The sequence below is a fragment of the Hyla sarda genome, chromosome 5 (assembly GCF_029499605.1).
Source record: "Hyla sarda isolate aHylSar1 chromosome 5, aHylSar1.hap1, whole genome shotgun sequence".
NCBI classification, from domain to species: Eukaryota; Metazoa; Chordata; class Amphibia; order Anura; family Hylidae; genus Hyla; species Hyla sarda.
In genome coordinates this window covers 248,736,157-248,761,673 of record NC_079193.1, presented here as the reverse complement: position 1 = coordinate 248,761,673, position 25,517 = coordinate 248,736,157, and the positions used below count along the sequence as shown (strand labels likewise).

The following is a 25,517-nucleotide window of genomic DNA, read 5'->3' as shown; positions in this document are numbered from 1 at the left end:
AAAAAAAAAAAAAAAAAAAGACTATTTCACACTCATTTACTTTAACCGGACCAAGCCCATTTTGACCTTAACCCCTTAAGGACCGGGGTTTTTCCGTTTTTGCACTCATTTTTTCCTCCTTACCTTTAAAAAAAAAAATCATAACTCTTAAAATTTGCACCTAAATATATGTAAGATAGCTTTTTTTTTTATCGCTTTTTATTTATTTTTTTCATAATATAAAAAGTGACCAAAAATACGAAATTGCACGCGCCGATACCACGTTTATTTACCCCTTAATTTTTTTTAAATGGGAAAAGGGGGGTGATTCAAACTTATTAGAGAAGGGGTTAAATGATCTTTATTTACTTTTTTTTGCAATTTTTTTTTTTTGTTAAGGACGAGGCCAATTTTATTTTTGCATTTTTGTTTTTTCCTCCTCGTTTTCTAAAAATTGTAACTTAGATTTTCATCCACAGACTAGTATGAGGGCTTGTTTTTTGCATGACCAGTTGTCCTGGGTAATGACATCACTCTTTTTACCATAAAATCTATGGCACAACCAAAAAGAAAACTATTTGTGTGGGGAAATAAAAAAATGAAAAAAAAAACAATTTTGCAAATTTTGGAAGGTTTCTTTTAACGCCATACAATTCACGGTAAAAATGACGTGTTCTTTATTTTGTGGGTCAATATGATTAAAATGATAAACATGATTATATACTTTTCAATTATTATTGCGCAAAAAAAAAAAAAAAAAATCGCAAACTTTTTAACCAAATTAGTACGTTTAATATCCTTCTATTTTGATGACCTATAACTTTCATTTTTCCGTATACAAGTGGGGGTATGAGGGCTCATTTTTTGCACCAAGGTCTGTACATTTTTACATTTTATTGATACCACATTTGTATATATATATAAAACCTTTTATAAACAATTTTTTTTTGGTTTTTTATATTCACCATACGGGATCAATAACATTATATTTTAATAGTTTATAGAACATTTACGCACGCAGCGATACCAAACGTGTATTTTTTTAAATTTTTTTTTACACTATGGGGGTAAAATGGGGAAAAAGGACATTTTACATTTTTATTGGGGAAGGGGATTTTCCACATTTTTTTTTTCACTTTTATATTTACATTTTGATAGTCCCCCTAGGGGACTATTTACAGCAATCCTTTGATTGTTAATACTGTTCAGTGCTATGCATAGGGCATAGCACTGATCTGTGTTATCGGTGATCTTCTGCTCTGGTCTGCCTGATCTCAGACAAGAGTAGAATACCCGTGGTAGGCGGCGGAGGCAGGTGAGGGGACCTCCGTGCGCCGTTCTGGATGATCGAATTGCCGCACTGCGGGCGATCCGATTATCCATATTTCTGACCGCACTGCCGCGATCTGTATTGATCGCGGCATCTGAGGGGTTAATGGCAGACATCCACGCGATTGCGGATGTCGGCCATTACCGGCAGGTCAATGGCTGCGATCAGCAGCCGGGACCAGCCGCGCATGATCTGAGCATCGCTCCGATGCTCGCGGTCATGTACAGGACGTAAATATACATCCTGGAGCGCTAAGTACCGCAGCACCAGGACTTAAATTTACGTCCTTGGTCGTTAAGGGGTTAAGCCACTGAAGGGACTATTTTCAGAAAAGAAAGCATCATTTGTTAAATGGGTAGTCAGGCTCTTTTCTTTAAAGAAAAAAAATAAAAATAATATCAATAAATTAAATAAAACAATTACCTTCCTCCATCCTGCCCTGCCAATATTACAAAGCTCTGCCCCCAGCTGTATGGGTTTGGGGATGTGATGTCACACGTCTACTCAAACAGTGACTGAGGCGGGGCATCTCTGTGCGGCCACTGATTGGCGACATGATGTCACACGCCTGCTCATCCAAACTCTGCACTGCAGGACCCACAGCTCTGTGATACCGGTGGTATAGGAGCAAGGAAGGTAAGAACATTTCGTTTTTTCTAAGTTAATTGCCAGATTACCCCTTTAAACCTGCCAAGATACAGTGTAAAGAGGAGTTACAGTACACGGTACTATCAAAGAGGAGATATTGTATTTGTCAGTGATCTTTAGAGAACTTTATCAAAGGTTTTGGCTCTGTAGGGTTAGCAAAATCTATTAATCCTTAGGCCACATTCAGATACTTCTCATTTGTCGACATTTTCTAATGAATTTACAATAAAATACATGTGAATGAGGTTTAAAAAAAAAAAAAAATAATAATAATAATAATAATAAAATAAACAATGGCTACTCCCAGTTAGGCTCTCATACCCATAGATTGTCTATTACATTGCCATGGGTAAACCTGCCCTGAGAGCAAAAACTGGCTCGCCTATAATAACCGATTATAGCTCAGATTTCATTTTACCAGAGCTTGATAGGATATGAAAGCTGAGCTGTAATTGGTTGTTATGGGCAAATCAGACAGATTTTGTCCTCAGGCAGGTTAATGAATTGAATCTAATGTACCTTTAGTAAGTGATACAATAACCACTGTTCACACAGCAGAATTTCAATGCAGAATCAGGAGGAAAAATTGAGCTAGGAAATTCTGCTACAGAAGTTAAAGGGGTTATCCAGGAATCGAAAAACAGACCTAATTATTTCAAAGACCCCTTCCTATCTGTCGCCCACTTTGGGTGCGGTATTACAACTTGGTTCCATTCACTTCAGTGGAACTGATCTGCAGAACCACACCCAACCTGGAGAAAGACCGGGAGCGTTCTTTGAAAGAAATTAGGTCTGTTTTCATGCAATCACAGCTCAAGGCAGGACACGCTGTGATCAGTGATTTGCTGAGCTGCACTGACATCCCAGGCACAAAGACTAGGATTGCACTGGAGGCCAGGGCAGGATACTGGAGGCAACAGGGGAGTGCAGGTGGTAAGTAAAGGATGATTTTTTTTATACAGGAAGCCTGTGCACATTGTGATAAAAAAATAATAAATGCTTTTCACCGAAGTACACCTTTAATGTGGTTTATCAGAAATGTCACTTTTACTAATTTTATGGCATCAAAGAGAGGCCATAACGTGTACTCAAATGGCCTATACAATTACCATGTTAATTTAAAATGATTTATTGATCCATTCACAGGTATATTTAGATGGATCTTTTATTTTACTTCTCCATTATGTATCATGTTTTTATCATGTTGGTTAAGGGACTGTGTTCTATATCCAGGTGTGCCTAATACCTAATAGTTTGTTCTTATTCAGTTATAAATCCTGACAAGGGGTCAGTGATTAAGACTAGGTGTGAATTAGTGTCTTATTTTATCCGACTAATATTAAGCAGATTTCTTCTGTTCGGTAAATGTTTTCAGCATCCATAACACTTTCACAAGTATTCTGGTGACAGATCTGATCCAAAGAACAGAACACTATGTCCTTGCAGCCAGCCCACTGGCATGAAGGATAGAGAAGGAATTAAAAATGTCAGGCTGAGACCTGTTATTTTGCAGACTTTCATTAAACAAGACAAGGAAAGTAAAAAAAAAAAAAAAAAAAATATATATAATAATAATAATAATAATACCATAATAATAATAAAACTGGAACTGGGCTTAAAGGGGTTATCCCAAGATTAAAACTGATCCCTTGTCCACTGGTTAGAGGATCTCTAGGACCCCACCGAACACAAGAACGGTGATCTCTGGTCCCTACGTGACAGTGCACATTCATTGAGACACTGTCCACAAGCAGTGGCCAAGGACTACATGATTCTAGTGGTATAATAGCAGTATTTCCAGAAAAAAAAGGCCTGATGGCAACAGTTCAAAAAGACAATATGATGGGCAGTTCCCATTTAAAATGTATCTGGGACTCCCACCAATTTTGAAAATGGAGGTCAGCTGTTCCCTGAATGGAGCAGCATTCAAGCATGTGTGCGGCTTAATCACTCTTTATGGGGCTTCTGAACAATGCAGAGTGCCACTCATGACTACAGTAGGTTTGGAGGTCCCACAGACAGTGATTTGTGCTAGACTGTTCCAGTGATTGGTTTGGGTCTCAGAACTCAGATCCCTATCTATTCAAGCTAGAGGTTGTCCCACATGAGAGGTAATAACTAGCTGATCTGTGGGGGATTGGCCACTGTGACTAAAATGAAATCACTAGAATGGAAATTAATTGTCTCCCAATGGTGGTCTGTGGAACGTCCAAACAAAGTAAAAGTTTAGCAAATAGGAGTGTTCATAAGTCCCATAGATAATGAATGGAATGAGTCGGTGGGGATACCCAGTGTTTAGACCCCCATCAATCAGGCTGGGTTCACACCACGTTTTTGCAATACAGTTACCGTATCAGGTTTTTGATAAAAGAAAAACGGATTCCTCAAAACCTGACTAAACTGTATCAAAACGTGTGTACAAATTTTTATCTGTATACGGTTAAAAAAAAAAAAAATAATAAATATTTCCGGTTGCATCCCTTTAACCCCTTAAGGACTCAGCATTTTTCCGTTTTTTGCATTTTCATTTTTTCCTCATCACCTTCTAAAAATCATAACGCTTTCAAATTTGCACATAAAATTCCATATGATGGCTTATTTTTTGCGCCGCCAATTCTACTTTGCAGTGAAATTAGTCATTTTACCCAAAAATCCACGGTGAAGCGGAAAAAAATTCATTGTGCGACAAAATTGAAGAAAAAATGTCATTTTGTATCTTTTGGGGGGCTTCAGTTTCTATGCAGTGCATTTTTCGGTAAAAAAAATTCAACCCCTTAGAAACCAGTCTGCAGCAACCTAAGAATCTAGGTCAGGGGTTCTCAACCGGTGGTACTCTTACCCCTAGGGGTATACCATGGGTTGAGCGGGGGTACGCAAATGCGCTGACAAATACCGGCCATGCATTGGCCAGTATTTGTCAGCACATAGCAGAGAATGGCCACAGCAGGTCTCTGTAGCTTCTGTAAGGAAGCTGCGTGGTTGCCGGGGAGAAGTGTGACCTCCCCTGACGTTGCACGGAGGTGCCGCACAGCGCAGGAGGACATCACATGTCAGTGCAGCCCTGCCGAACGTGACGCACTGCAAACATGTATAGGCAACATGGGACGAACAAGCGGGGTAAAGTAAAAAATAAAAATAAAATAAAAAAAAAAAAGTGAAAAATAAGTGTATGGGACAGAGGGAGGGTTTTGTAATATATATCATCCCTGGGGGACAATGGCAAAAGGGAATCAGGATGAGGGGGGGGGGGGGGGGGGGGGGAGATAATGGCACAAGGTGATTAATCTGGAGGGGGAGGTGATGATTATCCCCCCCCCCCCGCTCAATCTTAATCCCCCTTGTGCCTTTATTTCCTCTGATACCAGTTTGCCATATCAGATAATAACACAAGGCAAGGGGATTAATATGGAGGGGGTGGGGGGGGGGTGTGATGATGATTAACCCTCCTCTCTCTACCCCCCCCCCCCCCCCCCCCCCGGATCTTAATCTCTTGTGCCAATATTCCTCCATCCCTCTGATCTTCTTGTGTCATTTCCCCCTCTCCATCTTAATCCCCTTGTGCCATACCCCCCTTCCTCTGATCCCCTTTTGCCATATCGGATAATAATGGCACAAGGGGATTAAGATGGAGGAGGGACAATGGCACATGGGGATTAAGTATTGCATTAGTATAAAAGGTAAGCACACGCTTTTGTCCGCGGGTACCCCTCTCGCGAATTTACGTGCAAGGGGTACCTGCGGACATACTTTTAGCCTTTGGGGGTACAGTTGCCAAAAAGGTTGAGAACCACTGATCTAGGTGGTAATCTGACAGGTGGCATTCCTGTCAGGGTTTCGATCAGCACCCCGCAATATAATTGCTGGTTGCCAAAGTAGCCACATCTGTGAAAAAAAAAAAGGGACAAAAAAAAAATAAAAAATTATATTATATTATATTATATTATATACATATACATATACATATACATATATATAAGAAAATGCTTCATAGACCAAAGAAGAATTCATATAGGTCAGAATATTGACATCCCGGGTGCCAACACAAGGAAGAAAACCTGGTGTGTTTATTAAAAGGCAGCCAAACCGTATTTAAATTTTTTTTTTAAAATGTTGCTGGACAATCTCTTTAAGAGGAGAAGTAACCTCTTCAAATATTATTATTATTCTTTCTGTAGCCAAAAAAGGAGAACATCGCATAGTGATTTTAAAGTTCTATGGAAACTGTATAGATCCCAGTGAAACGAGCATACCCTATGAGTAGCAGCAGACATATTAAATATTATCAGGAAACCCAAATGGGGAAAGGTTATTAGATTTTGCATTTTATGTGTGAAATTTAAAAGGGTAAAGCACGTTGATACAAAATGAACCAATTTTATTAAGAAGTGGAGTCAACTTAATAAATAAGTGGTACCTGTGGATGTCCGCGCACCATATGCTGAAAATGACAGCAGCTACAAGCTGGTGCAGGTTTCAGCTGTAATTTTTAAAAAGTGATAAGCAGAGAGTGATTTTTAGCCAGCTTTTTAAAAAACAAAGTATAAAAAATTAATAAATAAAAAGACACTTGAGCTTGCAGCTCTATTTTTCGTATAAAATATACACGTATGCACCAGTCCTTACTTCATCGCATGCGTTCAGTCACATACATTTAGCCAACTACCTGGCAGAGATCACGTTCTAGATGTGTTTGTACCGAGCTAGACTTTAAGACACATCAGATCCAGCAACAATTTTACAGTGTGTGTGTTTATAGACCGCTTTAAAAACCTTACATGGATCCATTCAATTTCCCCATAGGTCCCATTTTTCATTGATTGACTAACTGCCTGTACATAATGCAGCCTCTATTAGCACTGCAGCAGTAATGACAATATTGTTAATGACATCTACAGCATGAGAGAACCCAGCAAATGTAGCTGTTACAGAAGGATACTGAGAGAGAAATATTACATTAACACTACATCTCTCCATATTAAATTATATTGTCTATTCCATATTTAAAATACATTAAAAAAAAAAAAGAAAAAAAGAAAAATCAGCACAGAGAATTAAACTACATTTTAAAGATTTTTCTATATTACTTTATAAAATAGTCAAACCATATCTAGTCTGGTTTTTACATAATGCAGTTTACTAAGCCTATGCTGTATACTGTTAAATACACTATATTTAGCAGTTCTGCCAGTAAACTGACAGCATGTGTGTCAGAGGGGGTGGCTGGAAGCCTTTATTCCTGCTCCTAGGTCTATAATAAAATGTTTCATAGGTGTCGAGGGAAAATTCCCACCACTTGACAGCATGGCAATAGCCTGATCAAAAGAAGGCACTATTTCCAAAGATCAATGGTCCCTAAGGCAGTGGGAAAAAGTGCATTAAGGCATGTATTCATCAAAGAAAAGAACATATTGCTCCCATTAATGCATAATGTGGCAAATGGCTGAAAAAATAAACAGGGGACAACCTGTTATTTGGGCTAGTGCTACTTAGCCCTAACAGCCTATATCTTGAACACTTTCCCTCTGATACAGATGCCTTCAAAATGCCAAGTAAAGCACCGAATGAGTAGTTATCTGTATTATTCCCATTAGAGGGCCCAAAAAGACCCAAAAGAGGACAAGACGACCCATTAATTTTTATCACACCCCATTTTCAAATAAAAGTAGCATGAACTGTATTAATTTAAAATTCTTATATTTCTTAGCTCATGTTTATAATAATTTCCTTATGAATATAAGAAGTTGTGAGTGTAAATGTACTGTATGAAGCTACTAGCAGAGTACTTTGTGTTGCCCGCTCTTCCTACCTAAACCTTGTGAAAGAGGAAAAGCAACAATGGCGCTCCTGTCCTCATATCCTGCACTAACTATTCTCTGCACCTGCATGCTGGACAGTCGATAGGATGTTTAAAAGTCCTGGGCAATCTCTGCAGCCAGAGAGTAATGTGCTCAGGAGAAGTAACGGAAGTCCCATAGAATTGCAAGGGACTTCAGAAGGAGAAAAAAAAAAAAAAAAAAAAAAAAACCTCCCTTGCAAATGGTAAGGTGTACCAAGTTTCAGCTAAATATTTTCAACCACTTAAAAGTTATGCTTGAAAATACATTCATTTTAGGTATATAATCTATATTATGCATTTTAATATACCGTATTTTTCGCCATATAAGACGTTCCGGCATATAAGACGCACCCAATTTTAAAGGGTGAAAATCTAGAAAAAAAAAAAAAAGGATTCTGAACTTTCAACCTGCGGACCTTCAGATGTTGCAAAACTACAACTCCCAGCAAGCCCGGAGAGCCGGAGTTGTAGTTTTGCAACATCTGGAGGGCCGCAGGTTGAAGACCACTGGTATAGGAGGTAATACGCATGTGTCCCTGCCGCTCCGGACCCGTCACCGCTGCCCTGGATGTCGCCCTCCGTCGCTGTCGCCGCTTCCACCGTCGTCGCATCCCCGTCGCTCCGGAACGTCTCTGCTGCCGGGTATCCTCGCTCTCCGTCGCCGCCATCACGTCGCTACGCACGCCGCTCCTCTTTGATGATGGGACGGCGTGCGCGACGACATGATGACGAAGGAGAGCGCCGGCCATGCAGGGGATCCCGGCACGGAGCTGACACCGAGGAGGCAGGTAAGGTCCCTCTCGGTGTCCTGTAAGCTGTTCGGGACGCCGCGATTTCACCGCGGCGGTCCCGAACAGCCCGACTGAGCAGCCGGGTTAGTGTCACTTTAGCTACAGACGCAGCGGTCAGCTTTGATCGCCGCGTCTGAAGGGTTAATACAGGGCATCACCGTGATCGGTTATGTCCTGTATTAAGAGCGGGTCCCGGCCGTTGATGCCGTGTAAGATGCACCAACTCCCCCCCCCCCCCCCCCCCAACCCAGTTTTGGGGAAGAAAAAGTGCGTCTTATACGGCGAAAAATACGGTATCTCTCAGAGCACAGTCCTACTATATCAGAAAAATAGTGATTTTTCAGGAAAACTTTATTTTTTTTCTGGTGTTGGGCCTTAAAACATCACATTGCACTGGTCAAGACGGGACACTGGTGCACCAGTGATTCGAACCCAGAACCAGAAAGAGGATCGCACCAGAGGCAGAGAGTAGGGTACTGGAGGCACCAGGGGAGCGCTGGAGGAGATTAAAAGTTTATTTTATTTTAATTTTTTTTATGCCAAACACAATGGGCATATTGTGAAAAAACAAACAAAAAAAAAAAACATATCATCGGATAACCCCTTTAACTGTCATCCTATGCCCTTAGCCCCATCCATAAAACGAGAATAAAGTGACTTTTATATGTGTGCACTTTAGCCAAATTGCCAGCAAGTAGTCATCTGGAAGGGCACCACGGAGCAGTCATTACTGTGTCCTGGGCTGTAGGGATGTCTCCAACCACACTTACTGAGGTATAATAGACAGCACAGGTACAGCCTGATAGCATTACTATGCTGCCAAAACTTTGCACATGCCCGGAAGAATCATGTCTTGCTGGCTGTAGCGCAGGTGCATTGGTTTGGGTTATTCCACTGTGCCTGCGTCACAGCCAGGTAGTTATATAGGCCAAATTTTAATGACCGGTTTCCTTTAAAAGAGAATTGTGTGCTGCTGCTACTCTATTGTTACTATTAGAATTATTGTCATACCTGGCTAGTTATACCTAAAGTGTGCCTATAATTTTCTTTTCTTTAAATCTCAATGCGTATAAAATTTTAAGGCGTATAAAATTTCTTATTTCTAAATGAATTCGAAATCAAATGCCTCCTGTTACTTAACCATAGAACACAGAAGCATGAATGATACACTTCCTTATATTTAGTGCAGGGCTTTAAGGTGCATGACAAATGTATTTAAAGACCATGCACCACCCCCTTTAGTTACTGAACCACCCACTTTAGGCTATGCATCAGAATTTATCTTTAGAAAATAGCTAGTCCTCTTCTTTTCACAGGATAGGGAGTAATAATTTAATTGGTGGAGAATCTGCCCGCTAGGACTACAACTGATCACAAGAACAGGGACAACATTTTCCACAGAATTAATGGTGCGCACTGTGTTCGGGGACATTAAACATTTCCCAGTTCAAGTGTACTGTACCGATCATAAGAAAGAAAAACTTTTGACATGTCAAAGGGACATGTCAAAAGTTTTGATTGGTTTGTTTAGCAGAATGAGCTGGCCGAAGAATGAGCTTAAGCTTTTCACTCCCCAACTTGCAGCAATCCGTTCTGCAGCCCCATTATAAGTCTATGGGGTCATCTGGAGAAGTTGGACAGAGATCACTTAAGCCTTTGGTTCTTCTGCCTTGTCCTGCTAGTCGGTGGGGGCCAAAACACTGAGACACCGATCAATCAAAACTTTTGAAATGTCAAACTCTGGACAACTACACAGTAATGCCTTAAAGGGGTTCTCCACTGCCCTGTCTTCCGGAGCTCCGCTCGCAGCGTCAGGAAGTTTATTACTCCGGATGCTGTGTGCGGGCTTCCGTGTTCAAGGCCGCCCCCTCGTGACGTCACGCCCGCCCCCTCAACAAAAGTCTATGGGAAGGGGGCGCGACCGCTGTCGCGCCCCCTTCCCATAAACTTTCGTTGAGGGGGCAGGCGTCACGTCACGAGGGGGCGGCCTCGAACACGGAAGCCCGCACACAGCATCCGGAGTAATAAAACTTTCAACGCTGCGAGCGGAGCTCCGGAAAACAGGGCAGTGGAGAACCCCTTTAACTTCTTCAGATGAAAATATTCCTTTAAATGACACCATTCTGACTGCCTACTATTCCAACTGCATTGGCTGAGCAGGCATTTCCTGAATGAGACAAAGAAAAAGGATAGGACAAATGATTATTGACAGAATAGTTCTGGTTATAAAAATTAAAATATGTTATATTATTAAAACCATGTATACCATTATAGACACACACATACTTCTATAGCGCATGATATTTGTTGTGGCACTGAATAAATACACACTGTACAAACCTCTTTTGTGGAGCAGGACATAAAAGAAGTTGTACATTCAATTGAATAGGCAGTCTCTGAAGCTTGTTTATAAACCCAATAGTCTTCAGAATTCAGCTGCTCCATAAAAGCTATAACAGATTCATGAACACTGGGGTATGCGGAACGAAATGGCAGGTCGACAGATAAGAGAAACAAAGCATTCATCAAGCTCTCCGACAACACGTCATTTGCCTTAAGAAACAGAGAAAAAGAACAAACCTTTAAAAACTGTATAAAAATAAGTAATGCATTTCAAAGAGGTCAAGACTTTCTCTGCACAGTGGAAACCTTCAGTTTAAGTTACCATTGTACCAACATGTAAATATTTCATTGAGAAACATTATATTTAAATATTTCATTGAGAGACACAAAGACATAAAACCCTGCCATCAATGTGTCCAGTGCAGTTCCCTAAAGGACCAATTTGAAGAAGCTTGTTCAGTGAGCGCTCCGGCTTTCTACGGAATAGTGTGCGCGCTGATTAGAATTCCTAGCTCTGCTGTAACGTCTTCAGAAATCAAACTCACTAAAGGGAGTCACTTTTGTGACTTAATGTGCTTAGCACAGCATGTATTTTCAATGACTAGGAATATGAGCAGAATATCAACCTATCCATTCTATCCTCATTATTTTTAGGCCACTGGAGTGAAGAACAACTCTATCGCAAAGGGGGTGTGTCTTAAATCCGGCTGTTTGTGAAAACGCAATCATACGGAGAAAATCTTTCTGAATTGGAATTATGAGCGAGTCCTATGCTAATGGAACTCGAGGGAGCGTATCATCAGAAAAGGTTTCATGGTAAACATACTGTTAAGGATTTTTGATGATGGTAGTTGTAATTTTTCCCATTCCTATATAATAAAACCCTGAAATCTTGCAGTTTTTACTCTGAGGAATAAGCATCATAATAGCATTCTCTTTGCTGTTCTTAAGAAACCTCAGCAGTCATCTCATTACAACAAATAATTCCACATTTATTATAAAACTGGAGGCAGGTAACACAGAATCCACAGAATAGGTAAAGGTTACAGCTGTCCTCCTCCCCCTCCCTGCACAGGTAACGGAGCATACCTGAAAAACTCTCCCAGAAAAGTAAACCACCATTTCCAGACTACAGGTTCCTATGGTTCAAACAGATGCTATAAAGCAGATATCTGCATACTGTGAAAAGTTGCTTAGACAACATAGCTTTCCCATAACCATGGAAAGAACATATGATTGTATATGTGTATATATATTATATATATATATTATATATAATATATATATATATATAATATATATATATATATATATATATATATATATATATATACACACACACACACACACACACACACACACACACACTAGATAAATATATCAAAATCTTTGTTTTATTTAGTTGAAAAAAAAAATTAGAGAATGTAGGTGACAGATTCCCTTTAAATTGACCTATTTTTATTACTAGAATAATGTGACAGATTTTTTTAGGCAGAAAAAGACCACATCGTCAAAGTAGTGTGCCCTTATATTACTGTTGATGAAAATTTGTAAAGCTCCATACAATAAACTAAGAGGACTGTAGTGTATATTTGTAGACCGGCAGAGGGCAGCAGAGGCCCATGAATAGCACGAGAAGCAGTTTTACATCTACATGACTGCAAGTGGAGAAAAAAAAATGGAGATACATAGCTGCTGCTGGGCTATGAAACACGACATTTTAATGCTGAAAATGTACTACATACTAGTACAAGTGATGTTGCAGCCATTTGTATCTCAAGAGATACTAGACCTTACAGAACACACTATATCATGTAATGCAGGACAGAGAATAGTAACAGATACTAGCTCAGCAGCAGCACCGTGTAACAGATAAGATTTTCCCAGACAGTGGAGAAGCTATAAGAGTAGTTACATGCTATGCATGTATATTATTACGAAACTAACTTTAAGAAACTATGCAATTTAAGATTAGAATGGCCAAAAGTACATATAAAAGCTACTGAAATCTTCACATCCATAAAAGTGGCCACACAGCTGCAGGGTAAGTATAGGTTTTTATTCTATGGATCTATCTTGTTGTCTTCACATCATTTTTGGAAAAGGACCTTCCTACTACTTCCTAGTGTATGAGCAGGAAGGTCATTGTGCAGCCACAGACAAGTTATTGCTTACATCAGGAGACTGACAGTAGCGGCAGGGGAGTGAGAAAGTTATGTGTAGGGGTTTTGTCCCCCTATATAACTGCCCCCTCAGAACAGTTAGATAAAGAAATATTCCAGAGAATATTTATTCCAAGTCAGGTGAGATTTGGCTGTGCTCTAAGTGCTATTAGGATAGAAGAAGTAAAATTAGTCCAAAGAAAAAACTAGGACTTGTCCATAGCAACCAGATCAGCTGTGTCAGCCATACTGTAGAAAACCTATCCGCTTCTGCTTATAAGTCTTAAGATGTCAGTGAGACACTCATCTGTCTGTATGCAGCTTTATAAACAAGGGTACACTAAGTGCAGACACAAAAAGCTAAAATCTATCATAAATTGACATTCTGACCTAAACATGTGCCAGAAGAGAACAATAATGTAGTCCATGAGCTTAGACCGCCAGTTTTCCAGAAAGAAAGCCTTCAACCCTATTCAGCGCCACTGAGTTCCTGGAACTCTGACACAGTAGTCTAAGAAAAGAATCATCAAATCAATGGGAGGTTAGATGAAATATTGTGGCAGGTTTCCGTAAATGGGGCCAAAGGTGTTTTCTTGCTCTATGTTTTGGAACTACACAGCCATAATGGGAGTCACTTTACTTTAGTTACTGATATGTTAAAATAGAAAGTTTGGGTTATTTTCATCTTTAAAAATACTATGACATACTAATGGTAACAAGCAGACTGAATTTTAGTTGTGCAAGCTTTACTAATAGTATAACTTTGAACAGAGAAATAAACTACTGGGTATTTATTATACATGCATATCATGTGCGCTGGCACTGCATTATTTCACAATGGTTAATGCACTGATCAATGGTGTGTATAGATAATCCATTCCCGACTGCAAGTTTAGGTCTAAAGAATGGTCACACTACACCTTCAATTGCAAAGTGTGGCTCAGTAGTGAAGCTTGCAGAGTATAACCTGGGGCATTAATATTAACCAAAACAATCTTGACAAAGAAGCCCTTAAAAGGTTTCTGCTTTTCAGAATTGTTCTTCATCTCTTACCTTTTCCACTGGGATAAGTGTTTGCAGTAGTCGCATTGTAAAAAGAGAGATGCTGATAAATGCCATTCTGTGGTTCACAAGAGAAGAGTCAGGCTTCTCAGAACTATTGTTATTTTTATGATACAGTATAGTCTCCCCAAGTGTATCAAGCACGAAAAGCAGTTTACATCTCTGGAAAAGCAAAATGCAAAAAGCAGGTCTTATTACATTAGTGGAATAGGTTTATAGTATATAAGAAGTGCACAATTCACAGAAAGAAATAAAGAACCCTCTCCAAAAAATCATTTGTAATTAAGTTCTGCCGCATTGTTGTCCATGCATAACCTTTAGAAGAAAAAGAAATAGAGAAATAAAAGGTGCTATAGACATTGTCTTGTTTGCCTTCTTGGGTTGCCACAGCAACCCAGGCGACTGGCTAGGCCCTTTCTATCGAGATGAGCCAAGGAGTGCTTTGAAAGCAAGTTTTTGTTGATGCAAACTTAATGTAGGATGGACAGCGAATATCATTTAACTGTATGACAAAGATAGGTAATACATACAGAAACATTGCACCCTCACCAATTCCTGTCCTATGAGGCTGCCATCCTCCCAAACGTATTCTGAAATGGCACCACCAAGCAGGACCAAGTTCTCAGTAAGCAGCTCTAGGATCAAGATTAAAAGCTTACGCCTTTCTGTAATTAAGCAAAAAAAAAATAAAAAAATATATTATATACATTTAGTATTTATAAATAAAATAAATAACTACAAAAGATAGAATTGTGCGTCAACAATAGAGGGGAGGATCTATGGTCAGTCAATCCCAGCGCTATAGACCGTTGATGCGGAGAAGGTGTTTAATGATGTTAGCCAAGATTGGCTGGGTCTAATTCGCAGGAATAAAGGGTTCCTTTGGGTCATACTTCAATGCTATCTACACTAACCATCAAGTGAACATTTACACAACTGGATTAATTTAATCTCGGAGCAGCTCGCACGTCATCTTAAAGTGTTAGTCTATCCAGGTAAAAACACTGTGGAAGTCAAGATTACCTGCTTTGCAGATGACAGCTTGCATTTTATGGATTCTCCTGACTAACTCATTAAAGGGGTACTCTGCCCCTAGACATTTTATCCCCTATCCAAAGGATAGGGTATAAGATGTCTGATCGCGGGGGTCCTGCTGCTGGGGATCCCCGCGATCTCTGGTGCGGCACCCCAGACATCCGGTGCACGAACTTCACTCTGTGCCAAATGACTGGCGATGCGGGGTGGAGGCTCGTGACTTCATGGCTACACCCCCTCAATGCAAGTCTAGGGGAGGAGGTGTTACAGCTGTTACGCCCCTTCTCATAGACTTGCATTGAGGGGGCTTGGCATGACATTAGAGGGGCGTGGCCATGTCACGAGCCTCCAGCGCTACACCCAATGCTCTTTGAAACTGATTTTTCCTCTCTTTCACTGGGCTTCACAAACCATTTTCCAATTCGCACAAAACATTTATCAAGCAAACAACTTTCTAACAAGTTGTGAATGGCATTAAAAAGTAGTGTCTGACACTCATAGGACAGACCATTATCCCACAGTCCCTCCTCTTGCATTGTGAGCTCATGGAGTATAACATCAGCAAGATCAGGTTCATCTCCCCAGCAGGGAGATCGCGGGGACCCCTGCGATCAGACATCTTAACCCCTATCCTTTGGATAGGGGATAATATGTCTAGGGGCATAGTACCCCTTTAAGGGCATGTTCACACTATGGAATTTCCACGTGTGGAATTGCGCAGTGGGTGGGTCTTCCACGACCCGCAGTGAGTGGGTCTTCCACGACCCGTTCACACTGCGAGCTTTCAGTGGCAGAGAATGCCACCACTGAAATAGATCTGCAGAAATAATGAACATGTTCAATCTTTTGGCAGAATTACACGCACATTCCATTGCTGTCAATAGTGACACCGCAGGATTTTGGCGGCAGACACCACATGGAATCTCCGCTCGTGGAACTGCGTGAGCAGTCACTGACTGCAGCGATGTCCCGCCTCAGTCAATCAAGACAGATGAGTTTGTATCGATGTAGCAGCCGAAGCATTCAGCAGGGAACCAGAAGTCCTCATAGGGCATTCCCCTAGGAAGAAAGGTAGGTAAGCATGTGCTTTTTTTTTTTTTTTGGTGTGTGTTTGGGGGGGGGGTCATTGTCTCCCTAGAAATATAAAATAATTCTAGTATCCAGGAAACCCCTTTAAATTGGCAAAAACCCATTAACTTTTCTAATATACTTTGTAAGAAATTTGTATTTCCTTTGTGTATTTTAATACGCCATGTACTCAAATACACCAAAAAAAAAATAAATAAAAAAATCACACATCACTAGGGACCCCTATACCATCCAGAAAATAATCCTGTCCAGCTGCAGCATCATCTGTCTTGTGGCTTTGAAATTTATACATCATCTTTAGGGGTGTGGAAATAAAAAAATAAAATAAAAAACTACTTGTCCAAGGGACTAAAATGGATCACAATCGGCTTGTCCCTCATACAAATCCGCTTGTCATGGTACATAAAATAATTTGAACCCAAATCATATGTAAATAAGGTCTTTATTAGTTTATTTAGTTTTCACACTTTTGTTTTTTCTCCTTGCCGTATAATAGCCACCACCTCTTATATTTCCCCATCTACAGACCCATATGAGGGCTTGTTTTTTGCAGGACCAATTGTTCTTTGTAGTGACACCTTTTATTTTTCCATAACATATGCTCCGAAAAAATTTTGTGAGGTGTAATTGAAAAATAAAAAAAATTATGCAATTTAGCTAATTTGGGGAGGTTTCTTTTTATGCCATTCCCCTTTTGGTCAAACTTACATGGTATTTTAATACTTTAGGTCGCTTTGATTACAGAAATACCAAAATTTGTTAAGTTTCCATCATGTAGGGGGCGTGGTTTGGATGCAGAGCTAAGCGGTCGCACGCCCCGGAGCTCCTGCCGCTTGGCACTTCATGCCCCGAAATAACCCTGTATAAATGGCCGGTTCTTGCCCCTTTGGCAATCCGGTGTCGGGGAAGGCTCCGGGACCCTGCTGGTGCGCGGTGGTTGCTGGAGCGGCGGTCTGGTGGTGAGCTCATCTGCTGGGGGCGGCAGACACTGTACCCGGCGATCTTCTGGAGCGGTTGCTGGCTTCTCCTGCTGTGGCTGTCTGGTGGCTTCATCTCTGCGGTCGGCAATTTCTGCTGGTCCCCGGCTTGGGCTGCATCGCTTTGAAGGTGAAGACTGGGAGCTGCCATTACAGGCTTCGTGGGCGTGGCTTCCCCCGTCTCCTAGGTTACTCCCGGGCTCCTCAGTGCAGGCCTGCTGTGGTGTCCTTGCGGCTCCTGGCTCCGTGGTTGCTGGTCTGGTTGGACTCCCTGCAGTTCCCATCTGTAGCCCCTTGCCCTCTGCCCTACTATTAAGGGTGCCTTACTGCCTCCTTTATGGCTGGACTGTCTTCTCATCCTGCTGTGCCTCCTGCTGCTGGGCCATCTCCTGGCCATCTCTTCTCTGCCAGGCTTCAGGGGGCTATCCACTGCCTGCTCCTGTACACTTCTATAGTCCTGTAAGTACATTGGAGTGTGGCTACTGTGTTGCTGGGACTTGTGGTGCTTGGTGGTCAGCCTGAGACCTCTGATATCAGCTGCTCCTGCCTTGAGTGGTTCTGCTTCTGCGATACTGGGACTGTGTGTCTGGTGACTTTCTACCGGCTCTCTGTGTGGCCCTGTTGATCATGGGTGGCCCCCGCAACAAGAATAAGAAATCCAATGTTTATGCTGAAGCCTCTTGGACAACTTCTAATGATGATGGGTCCTCTCGCTCTGGCGGCCCTTCTCAGCGAGACCCTGGTGCTCAGACCCAGTTTGCTTCTAAAGGGAATCAGAGGGTCCTTTTATCCTGATTTTTCTGTGGAACTTTGCAAACAGCGGGTGCATTTCACAGAGGTCCGGGCAAAGCTGTGAGCCAAAGGCTACCATTACTCAATGTTGTATCCTGCTAGACTCCAAGTGGTGGATGGGGCCTTTACTAAGTTCTTCACTTCCCCAACTGGCACTCTTCATTGAGTGGATGCGGCCCCTCCGATCAGGCCTCCGGATTGAGCGGTGCTGGACTTTCTTTCCATGGGCTGCTCTTCGTGATGGGGTATTTTTTTTTTTAGGTAGTAGTTATGGAGTTAGTTCCTGCTTAGGGCCTCCACAGGTTCCTGGTGGGGGTGGCGGGAGGTAATTTTGGTAGTTGTGCATTTAGTATTTTTGGCGTTCCTTTAAAGCTCTGTAAAAGTTGTATTTAAGGGTCTAGGTCTGCACTGTGTTACGGACTAGCTGTTTAAGTCCCATTGAATGTTAGACAGGGTGTTCTTGGAAATGTTTTTGTTATGCCTGATTGCTTTTATGTTATGTGTCTGTGCCCTGTAGGTCTTTTTTGGTTGAATCTGGTGTGTATGGTCCTGGTGCTCTGCCCCTCTCTGTTCTGGTCTTAATGCAGGTTCCCCTGGGCGTATGTAGTAGTGCCTTTTATGATGGGGACCCTGAAGGTGATTAGCTGGAATGTACGGGAGCTTAATTCCAAAATTAAACTGGCCTTATGCCTTGATTTTGTGAAACGTCAATCTCCTCACATTGTTTGTCTACAGGAGACTCAAATTACGGGTCAGAAAGTTATTGCTCTCAAGAAGGCTTGGATTGCGAGGGGCTACCATGCTACCTCTGGAGGTGGAAATATCCGAATGAATCTTCCTTTTCCTTTTATTCTGCGGCCCATAGGTCATTCTCTAGAATAGATCTCGCATTGGCAACTGAGGATCTCCTTCCTGCGGCAAGAGATATTTCTTACACCACTAGGGGGATCTCAGACCACTCTGCTGTGTTGGTAAGCCTACATTTAGGCCCAACTCCCACTTCCTGTATCTGGCGCATGCACCCTGGATGGCTACAGGCCGGGGAAGTTGTTGAGGCTTTAAGGGTTGCTCATGATAACTATTGGGAGTATAATGCTGCTTATCCTGACCCCTTAGTTCAATGGGATCATTACAAAGCCACAATTTGAGAGGCCTTTATAGCGGGAGTTGCGGGCCAGCGGAACATTCGGTCAGAGATGGAGGGTAGGCTGGTTCAGGAGGCAGAGTTTGTCAGAAATCTTTCTCCTGTGACTGAGAGGACATGGGCCAATGCTCAACAATCCCAGTTAGTTGTTCAGAAGAATAGGGTCCAGTTGAGGTTAGCAGACAGGGAGGCTGCCCTCTTTGAATTCGGGGACAAAAATGGTAAACTGTTGGCATATTTGTCGAGGGCTAGTCGTCCTGCTGCCTCTATCCCCTGAATTTAGGGTAGTGACGGTGCTATGGTAGTAGATCCTAAGGGGATCAACTGTTTTTAGGGACTTCTACTCATCTTTATACGCTGCCCCTTCTTTGCCCTGTAAAGGGGAAATGTTGTTCTTTCTACGTAACTTATCCCTTCCCATACTTAGTCATGCTCAAGCGGCAGTGTTAGATGCTCCCTTTACAATTAAAGAAGTGGAACAGGCTATATGTGACCTTCCTCATGGGAAGACCCCTGGTTTAGATGGGATGATAGGGGATTGGTATGGGATGAATGAGGAGCAACTAGCCCATATACTCCACTTGTTTCACTCCATAGCTGAGGCTCTTCCGGACTCTATGTGGGAGGCGTTGTTTTGGTGATCCCTAAGCCTGGGAAGGACCCATTGCTGCCTGATTCTTACATACCAATTTCCCTGTTGAATGTTGATATTAAGATCTTGGTTAAAGTGTTGGCTACTAGTCTTTATGGTGTCATTAACGCTATAATTCATCCTGACCAAACTGGGTGTATGCCAGGTAGGGCCATGGACGTTAACGTGAAGCATCTGCAACTTAACATAGCTGCAATGAGGGAGGGCTTTCCTACTGGAGTGATAGTCTGGAAATTTACAAAGCTTTTGACTGTGTTGTGGCCTTATCTGTGGGAGGTTCTAGGTACATTTGGGTTTGGTCCCTAATTTTGCACTTTGGTCCGCTTGCTATACGATGGTCCTAGATTAGACTTAGATGCTTCTGCTCCCTTTCTCCTGGGCTGTGGGACAAGACAGGGGTGCCCTATATCTCCCTTCCTTTTTGCACTGGCAATGGAGCCTTTAGGGGCAGCCATACGTAGGGAACCTGCTATCTGTGGTATTCCCAGGGGTTTCATTGTAGAGAAGGTTTCCCTTTATGCGGATTACACCCTTGTGTATTTAGCGGATGCCGAGGGTTCGCTCGTCCATTATCAACCTGCTTGACCGGTTTAATTCAATTCGGGTTTGCGGGTCAATTGGACTAAACCCTCTCTAATGACACTCTCCTCTGGGGGTCCCCTTCCTAACCCCCTCCCGGCTGGGGTGCCGGTGGTTTCTCGCTTTAGATACTTAGTGGTGGAGGTAAATAACTCCCTGATAGATTATTTGCCCCTCAACTTGGAGCCCTTGCTACGCTCCACTATGGAGCAGCTGACGGCCTGGTCATCACTCCCTCTTTCCCTTGCCGGCAGGATAAATATTTTTTAAAAGATTTATCTTCCTAAATTCCTATACCAGTTGCATTTAGCTCCAACGATCCCCCCTAGGAAACATTTTAACACGCTGTGTGGAGCTCTGGAATCCTTCTACTTGCAGGAAGAGTCACCCAGACTCAATCAGGCTCTTCTCCAAGCTCCTAAGAAGCAAGGCGGCTTAGCTGATGTTTATAACTACTTTCTTGCCTCACAGTTGGTGTATGCAGCATGGTGGATCGATCTGGCTCTGTCCAACTCCGCGACTGCCTTGGCTGAAGCGATTATGGGTTCCTACAAGGCTATTACTAGAACTCTTTACTAGCACCCTTGTGGGGGAATGTACATTTACCTTACCTGCATGGGTTACAGGATGCCAGATTCTGGGGTTCTCATTACGCCAAGTTTGTGATCCACTTGTTTGGAGAGGATCAAGTATTCTTGTCCTTTTCAGACATGAAGGAACGTTATAGCATCCCTGGAAATGCCTTCTTTAGGTATCTTCAGCTCAAGCATGCGGTTCAGGCACAGTTTGGCTCCTTGACGTTTACCCCTATATTTTCTGAAGCAGAGCTTCTCCTGGGCACCAAGGACCTTTCTAAACCCTTGACTCAGGCCCATGCTCTCCTGGAGACACTGGGGCCTTGCCCGTTCTCACAAGCATTTCCTAGATGGGAGGCTGATATATCTGATCTGTCTGAAGATCAGTGGAAGGAGGTTGAAGGCTCTTATTCAATAGAAGTCAGTTGTAGAGATATGCTGATCCAATCTGGCTAAGCTGAAACATATTGGTGTTTCGCAATCTGACTTATTTCCGTTGTTCGGGTGCAGTGGGTAGTTTTCTACATGCTGTGTGGGAATGTCCTGTCATTGCTCTCTTCCGGAGGGAGGTACTGGGGTTTCTGGCTGATAATCTGGACTTTCCTTTTATACTTACCCCTACGGTGTGCCTGCAGGGAGTCATTAATGAGGTAGGTTTTCCAGCTCACATAGATGCCTACTGATTCACTTTCTGCTGTTCTGTGCCCGCAAAGTGGTTGTGATGACTTTGAAGGATACCTCCCCTCCTCCGCTGCTGCGTTGGCTGGCTCTGGTCAACAAGTATGTCCCCTTATACCAGACTCTTTATGTGAGTCGTAAGTGACCTAAGAAGTTCGACAAGGTATGGACCCCCTGGCTTATGCTTGATAAATCAGCGGACCCCCCGGGTGGATTGTCACAGTAGTTTCTTATAGGAGCTGCTCGCCCGGCACAGGGCTGAGTGCATGGAAAATTCTCCTGCCCGGCACCTGGAACTGCATGTCCTGGGCATTGAGCGGTAGGATTTCCATATCCCTGCATCTTACTTTAATAAGGCTATGTTAACACTATTAGGAGTTCCTAAGAGTTTCCACAGCAGCAGAGTCCCATTGATTTTAATGGGATTCTGCTGCGCTCCGGAAACATCTAGTGCAAAAATTCAAATTCAGGTGCCCCCAGAAAGACTAAACATTTCTAATCTTTCTGCAGTCTCTGCATTGCAGTCTATAAGGTGGTACATATTCGATCGGCCTAGCGCTGGCATGTTCTGCCGCCGCTCCGCTATCAAGGAAATGTCCGCAAGGGAATGTGTCTTCTGCACTGGTTGCAAGCCTCGGTCCCCATCCTAACAGAGGTTACAGACACTTCAAAATTGTTTTGCATTTGGGGAAAAAAAAAAATAGACTTTTGTGTTTTTTCTTTTAATCAATGAGCTGTAGTTCGTTTAATTCTATTTTGGGGTAAATTGGACCTTGTATTTGTAAGTACAAAATCACAATGGGTAACAACAAATTTGTGCACAAATTTGCACCTGAAATCATTACAATATGCTGTTTAAATTTTTTTTTTTCCAATTTACTCAAATGGATACAATAAAGACTAAAAAGGGTCTGTCCGGGAAAAAAGCTTTTCTACAAACATGTCCATAGGCTGCCGCCGTGCAACACCTGGTGATAGGGCCTAATACGTCAGAGTGCCCTATAATGGCCACAGGGGTGTCCAGCCTCAGCCAGTGACTGGCTGAGCAGCAATATGATGAATTGACCACAGCCCTGATTTGCGTCACTCTCCATTTTCTGGTGCTGTGGTCAATATATCACATTGCTGCTCAGCCACTCACTGGCTGTGGTGGTAATGTACGAGATTGACCCCTTAGTAACCGGAAGGGGAACGCAGAGACCGGGAGCAGCAAAACCTGAGGCTAAGTGGGACCAAATAAGATCTAAATTGTTTTTTTTGTTTTTTTGTTTAAGCAGGTAGCCTGGGCATGTTAATTAATAGAAAAACTATTTTCGCTAGACAATCTGTTATAGAATGAGTAAAAAGTAAATGAAAAAGATCTCAAAGTAGTGGCTTTAAAACAACTAAAAAGGTGAACAATTTGGTTTATAACATTCCTTCTTCAGAGACTAGAGCAATGAAGAAGTTGTACCAGTGCATTTTCTATGCAGCCACTGTAGTACCTACAAAGGACATTATCTGGAGACCATGTAGTAAACCTCTGACTGTGGATGAAAGTCACTGCAGATAAACTACCTCAATAGTTAATTTAGGCCACATTTTCACCATTCTTCTAGGAAAATATCAGCACAGATCTCTGCTCTATGAAAAGAACTGGGACAGCCTTTGAGGAGTAGGTTAGTCAGCATTCACACATCTCTTGCTTTATCTCAATTATGCTCGGAAAATATGTGCCCCATCAATCCCATCTCTTAGATTGAGGTTTTATGGGTAACTAGATAAACAGTGCCATTTTTAACAAAACTGTGAACATGATGTAAAACTAACCTGATTTTAGCAAAGGTGCAGCATTTTCCAAAATAAGGACACAAAACTGAGGAAGACTAAGCTGTTGAAATTGTAGATCTAAGGTATCTTCATTTTCAAGTTCTGTGGGGTCTGAATGGCCTCTGTCCAATGGGGACCAATGTGAGGTTCTCGAGTCTACATGCGGTTGAATGCTGTTTCCACTTTAAAAGAAAAGTAAAATATTTCAATTGTGTTGTGTCACTCAACATCAGATGTTAATGCTCATCAAAATAAAATAAAATAATCTTTAATAAAATACAACCAACAAGATTCTCCTAAAATCAGACAGACACACACTTAAAGCGCCCCTACAATAAAAAAGTAAAAGCTTCACAGTGCCCCCTTTTCTTCCTGCTGATTCACCAACAGAAGGAGGACATTTCTACCAAGTGAAGCTGCAGCTATCGATCAGTTTCTACACCATGCTAGCTAACATTACTCCTACCATTCCTTATCTCTACTATACTCTCTGTAGTATGTAAATCCTTACACACTTCAAGTGGTACTCCACTGCCCCAGCGCTCTGAAAATTTTGTTCTAAACGTTTGGTGCAGGCTGCAGGGGTAGAGACGTCACGGCCATGTCCCTTGTGATGTCACACCACACGCCCTCAATGCAAGTCTATGGGAGGGGGCGAGTCATAACATCACGATGGGGCGTGACCTTGCGGTCACGACCCCGCACCCAGCATTTGGAACAAAATGTTCTGTACACTGGGCAGTAGAGTACCCCTTTAAAAGCTCTTTTCCAGGGAAAGTTAATGTACCTTAAGAGCTGTGCTGTCCTGTAAGGAGCCAAGGCTCCAAGCTCCATACATTGTTTACATCTGGGTGCCATGGCTGTGCAGAAAAGCTGATCGGTGGGGGTGCCAGGAGTCAGCACCCGATCAGCTATTGGTTGCCTATCTTGTAGACATTTATCAAGAAAACCCCTTAAATGGATCAATCACATTAAACATTCAATCTGATCTGCCAGCAGTATGTACTAGATTAGGAAGAGGAATATAAAAGCTTTGTGGGAAGAGAGTCAATATAACTTGTAGGCTTTGAAGTCCAGTGGGCAGTTCTAATCAGTGATTGACAGCTATATGTGTGCATGATCATTTAAGGAGGAGCAATTTTACATGGGCATTTTATGTATGTATTTTTGTGTCTATATTATGACAGCAAAACCGTGCCTGACTGTGGGTTTAATGACCCGAAATGACAGGTATTGTGGCTGTAATATGCCCATTTGAAACCATCCTTCTCTGAATGAGAGTGCACACAAAGCTGTAAATCTCCAATTAGAATTCAGTGGGTGGGCCTTTCTCCTGTGTGCATGCTTATTAAGGGAAGGGCACCTTTACATGGGTATATTACAGTCACAAGTCCCAGTCTGACCACCTGTCAGTTTGGGTTATTAGACCCAGACTGGGGCATGTGGTCATAATACCAATGCATTTTTATGCCTGTGTTAAACTGGCTGCCCATATTTATGCCCATGTGAAATCAGCCAAAGGCTGTCAAATTATTGAGCAACACCACCCATCAGATTCCTGAGCACAAAGGGCAGATATTTTAGATACAAGTTCTACTAAATCTTTTCCAACAAAACTATATAAAAATCGATCTTCTCAGAGACTTCTGCTCTATAACATGTCACTGGTAGATTAAAGAACATTGTGGCTGCTATCATGAAATGACTATTAGCTGGCAAATGCCAACTACAAGCTCAGGCAGCATATGATTCTTTATTCAGGCAGGATTTTTATGATCAGTCTATCCATTACTCATTTTGCTCTTAATCACTGGAGATACGATTTAAAGAACAACTATACCCAAAGTTAGAAGTAGAGATGAGCGAATTTACAGTAAATTTGATTTGTCACGAACTTCGCAGCTCGGCAGTTGATGACTTAGCCTGCATAAATTAGTTCAGCCTTCAGGTGCTCCGGTGGGCTGGAAAAGGTGGATACAGTCCTAGAAAAGAATCTCCTAGGACTTTATCCACCTTTTCCAGCCAACGGGAGCACC

The 25,517-nt window shown here is 42.1% G+C and overlaps 1 protein-coding gene across 2 annotated transcripts in view; it reads right to left on the bottom strand.

Annotated features, from left to right (window-relative positions):
* Positions 1-25,517, bottom strand: part of RTTN (rotatin) — a 259,753-nt gene that overhangs the window by 166,345 nt on the left and 67,891 nt on the right. For both annotated transcript variants that reach the window (XR_008844181.1, XM_056521457.1), the window contains exons 10-13: positions 23,482-23,663; positions 14,701-14,816; positions 14,143-14,313; positions 10,925-11,137 (exon numbers count right to left, since the gene is read on the bottom strand). Coding sequence is in view for 1 of the 2 variants with exons in the window: in XM_056521457.1 (XP_056377432.1) it covers positions 10,925-11,137; positions 14,143-14,313; positions 14,701-14,816; positions 23,482-23,663 (682 nt within the window). In the remaining variant the exon portion in view is untranslated. The remainder of the gene's footprint in view (positions 1-10,924; positions 11,138-14,142; positions 14,314-14,700; positions 14,817-23,481; positions 23,664-25,517) is intronic.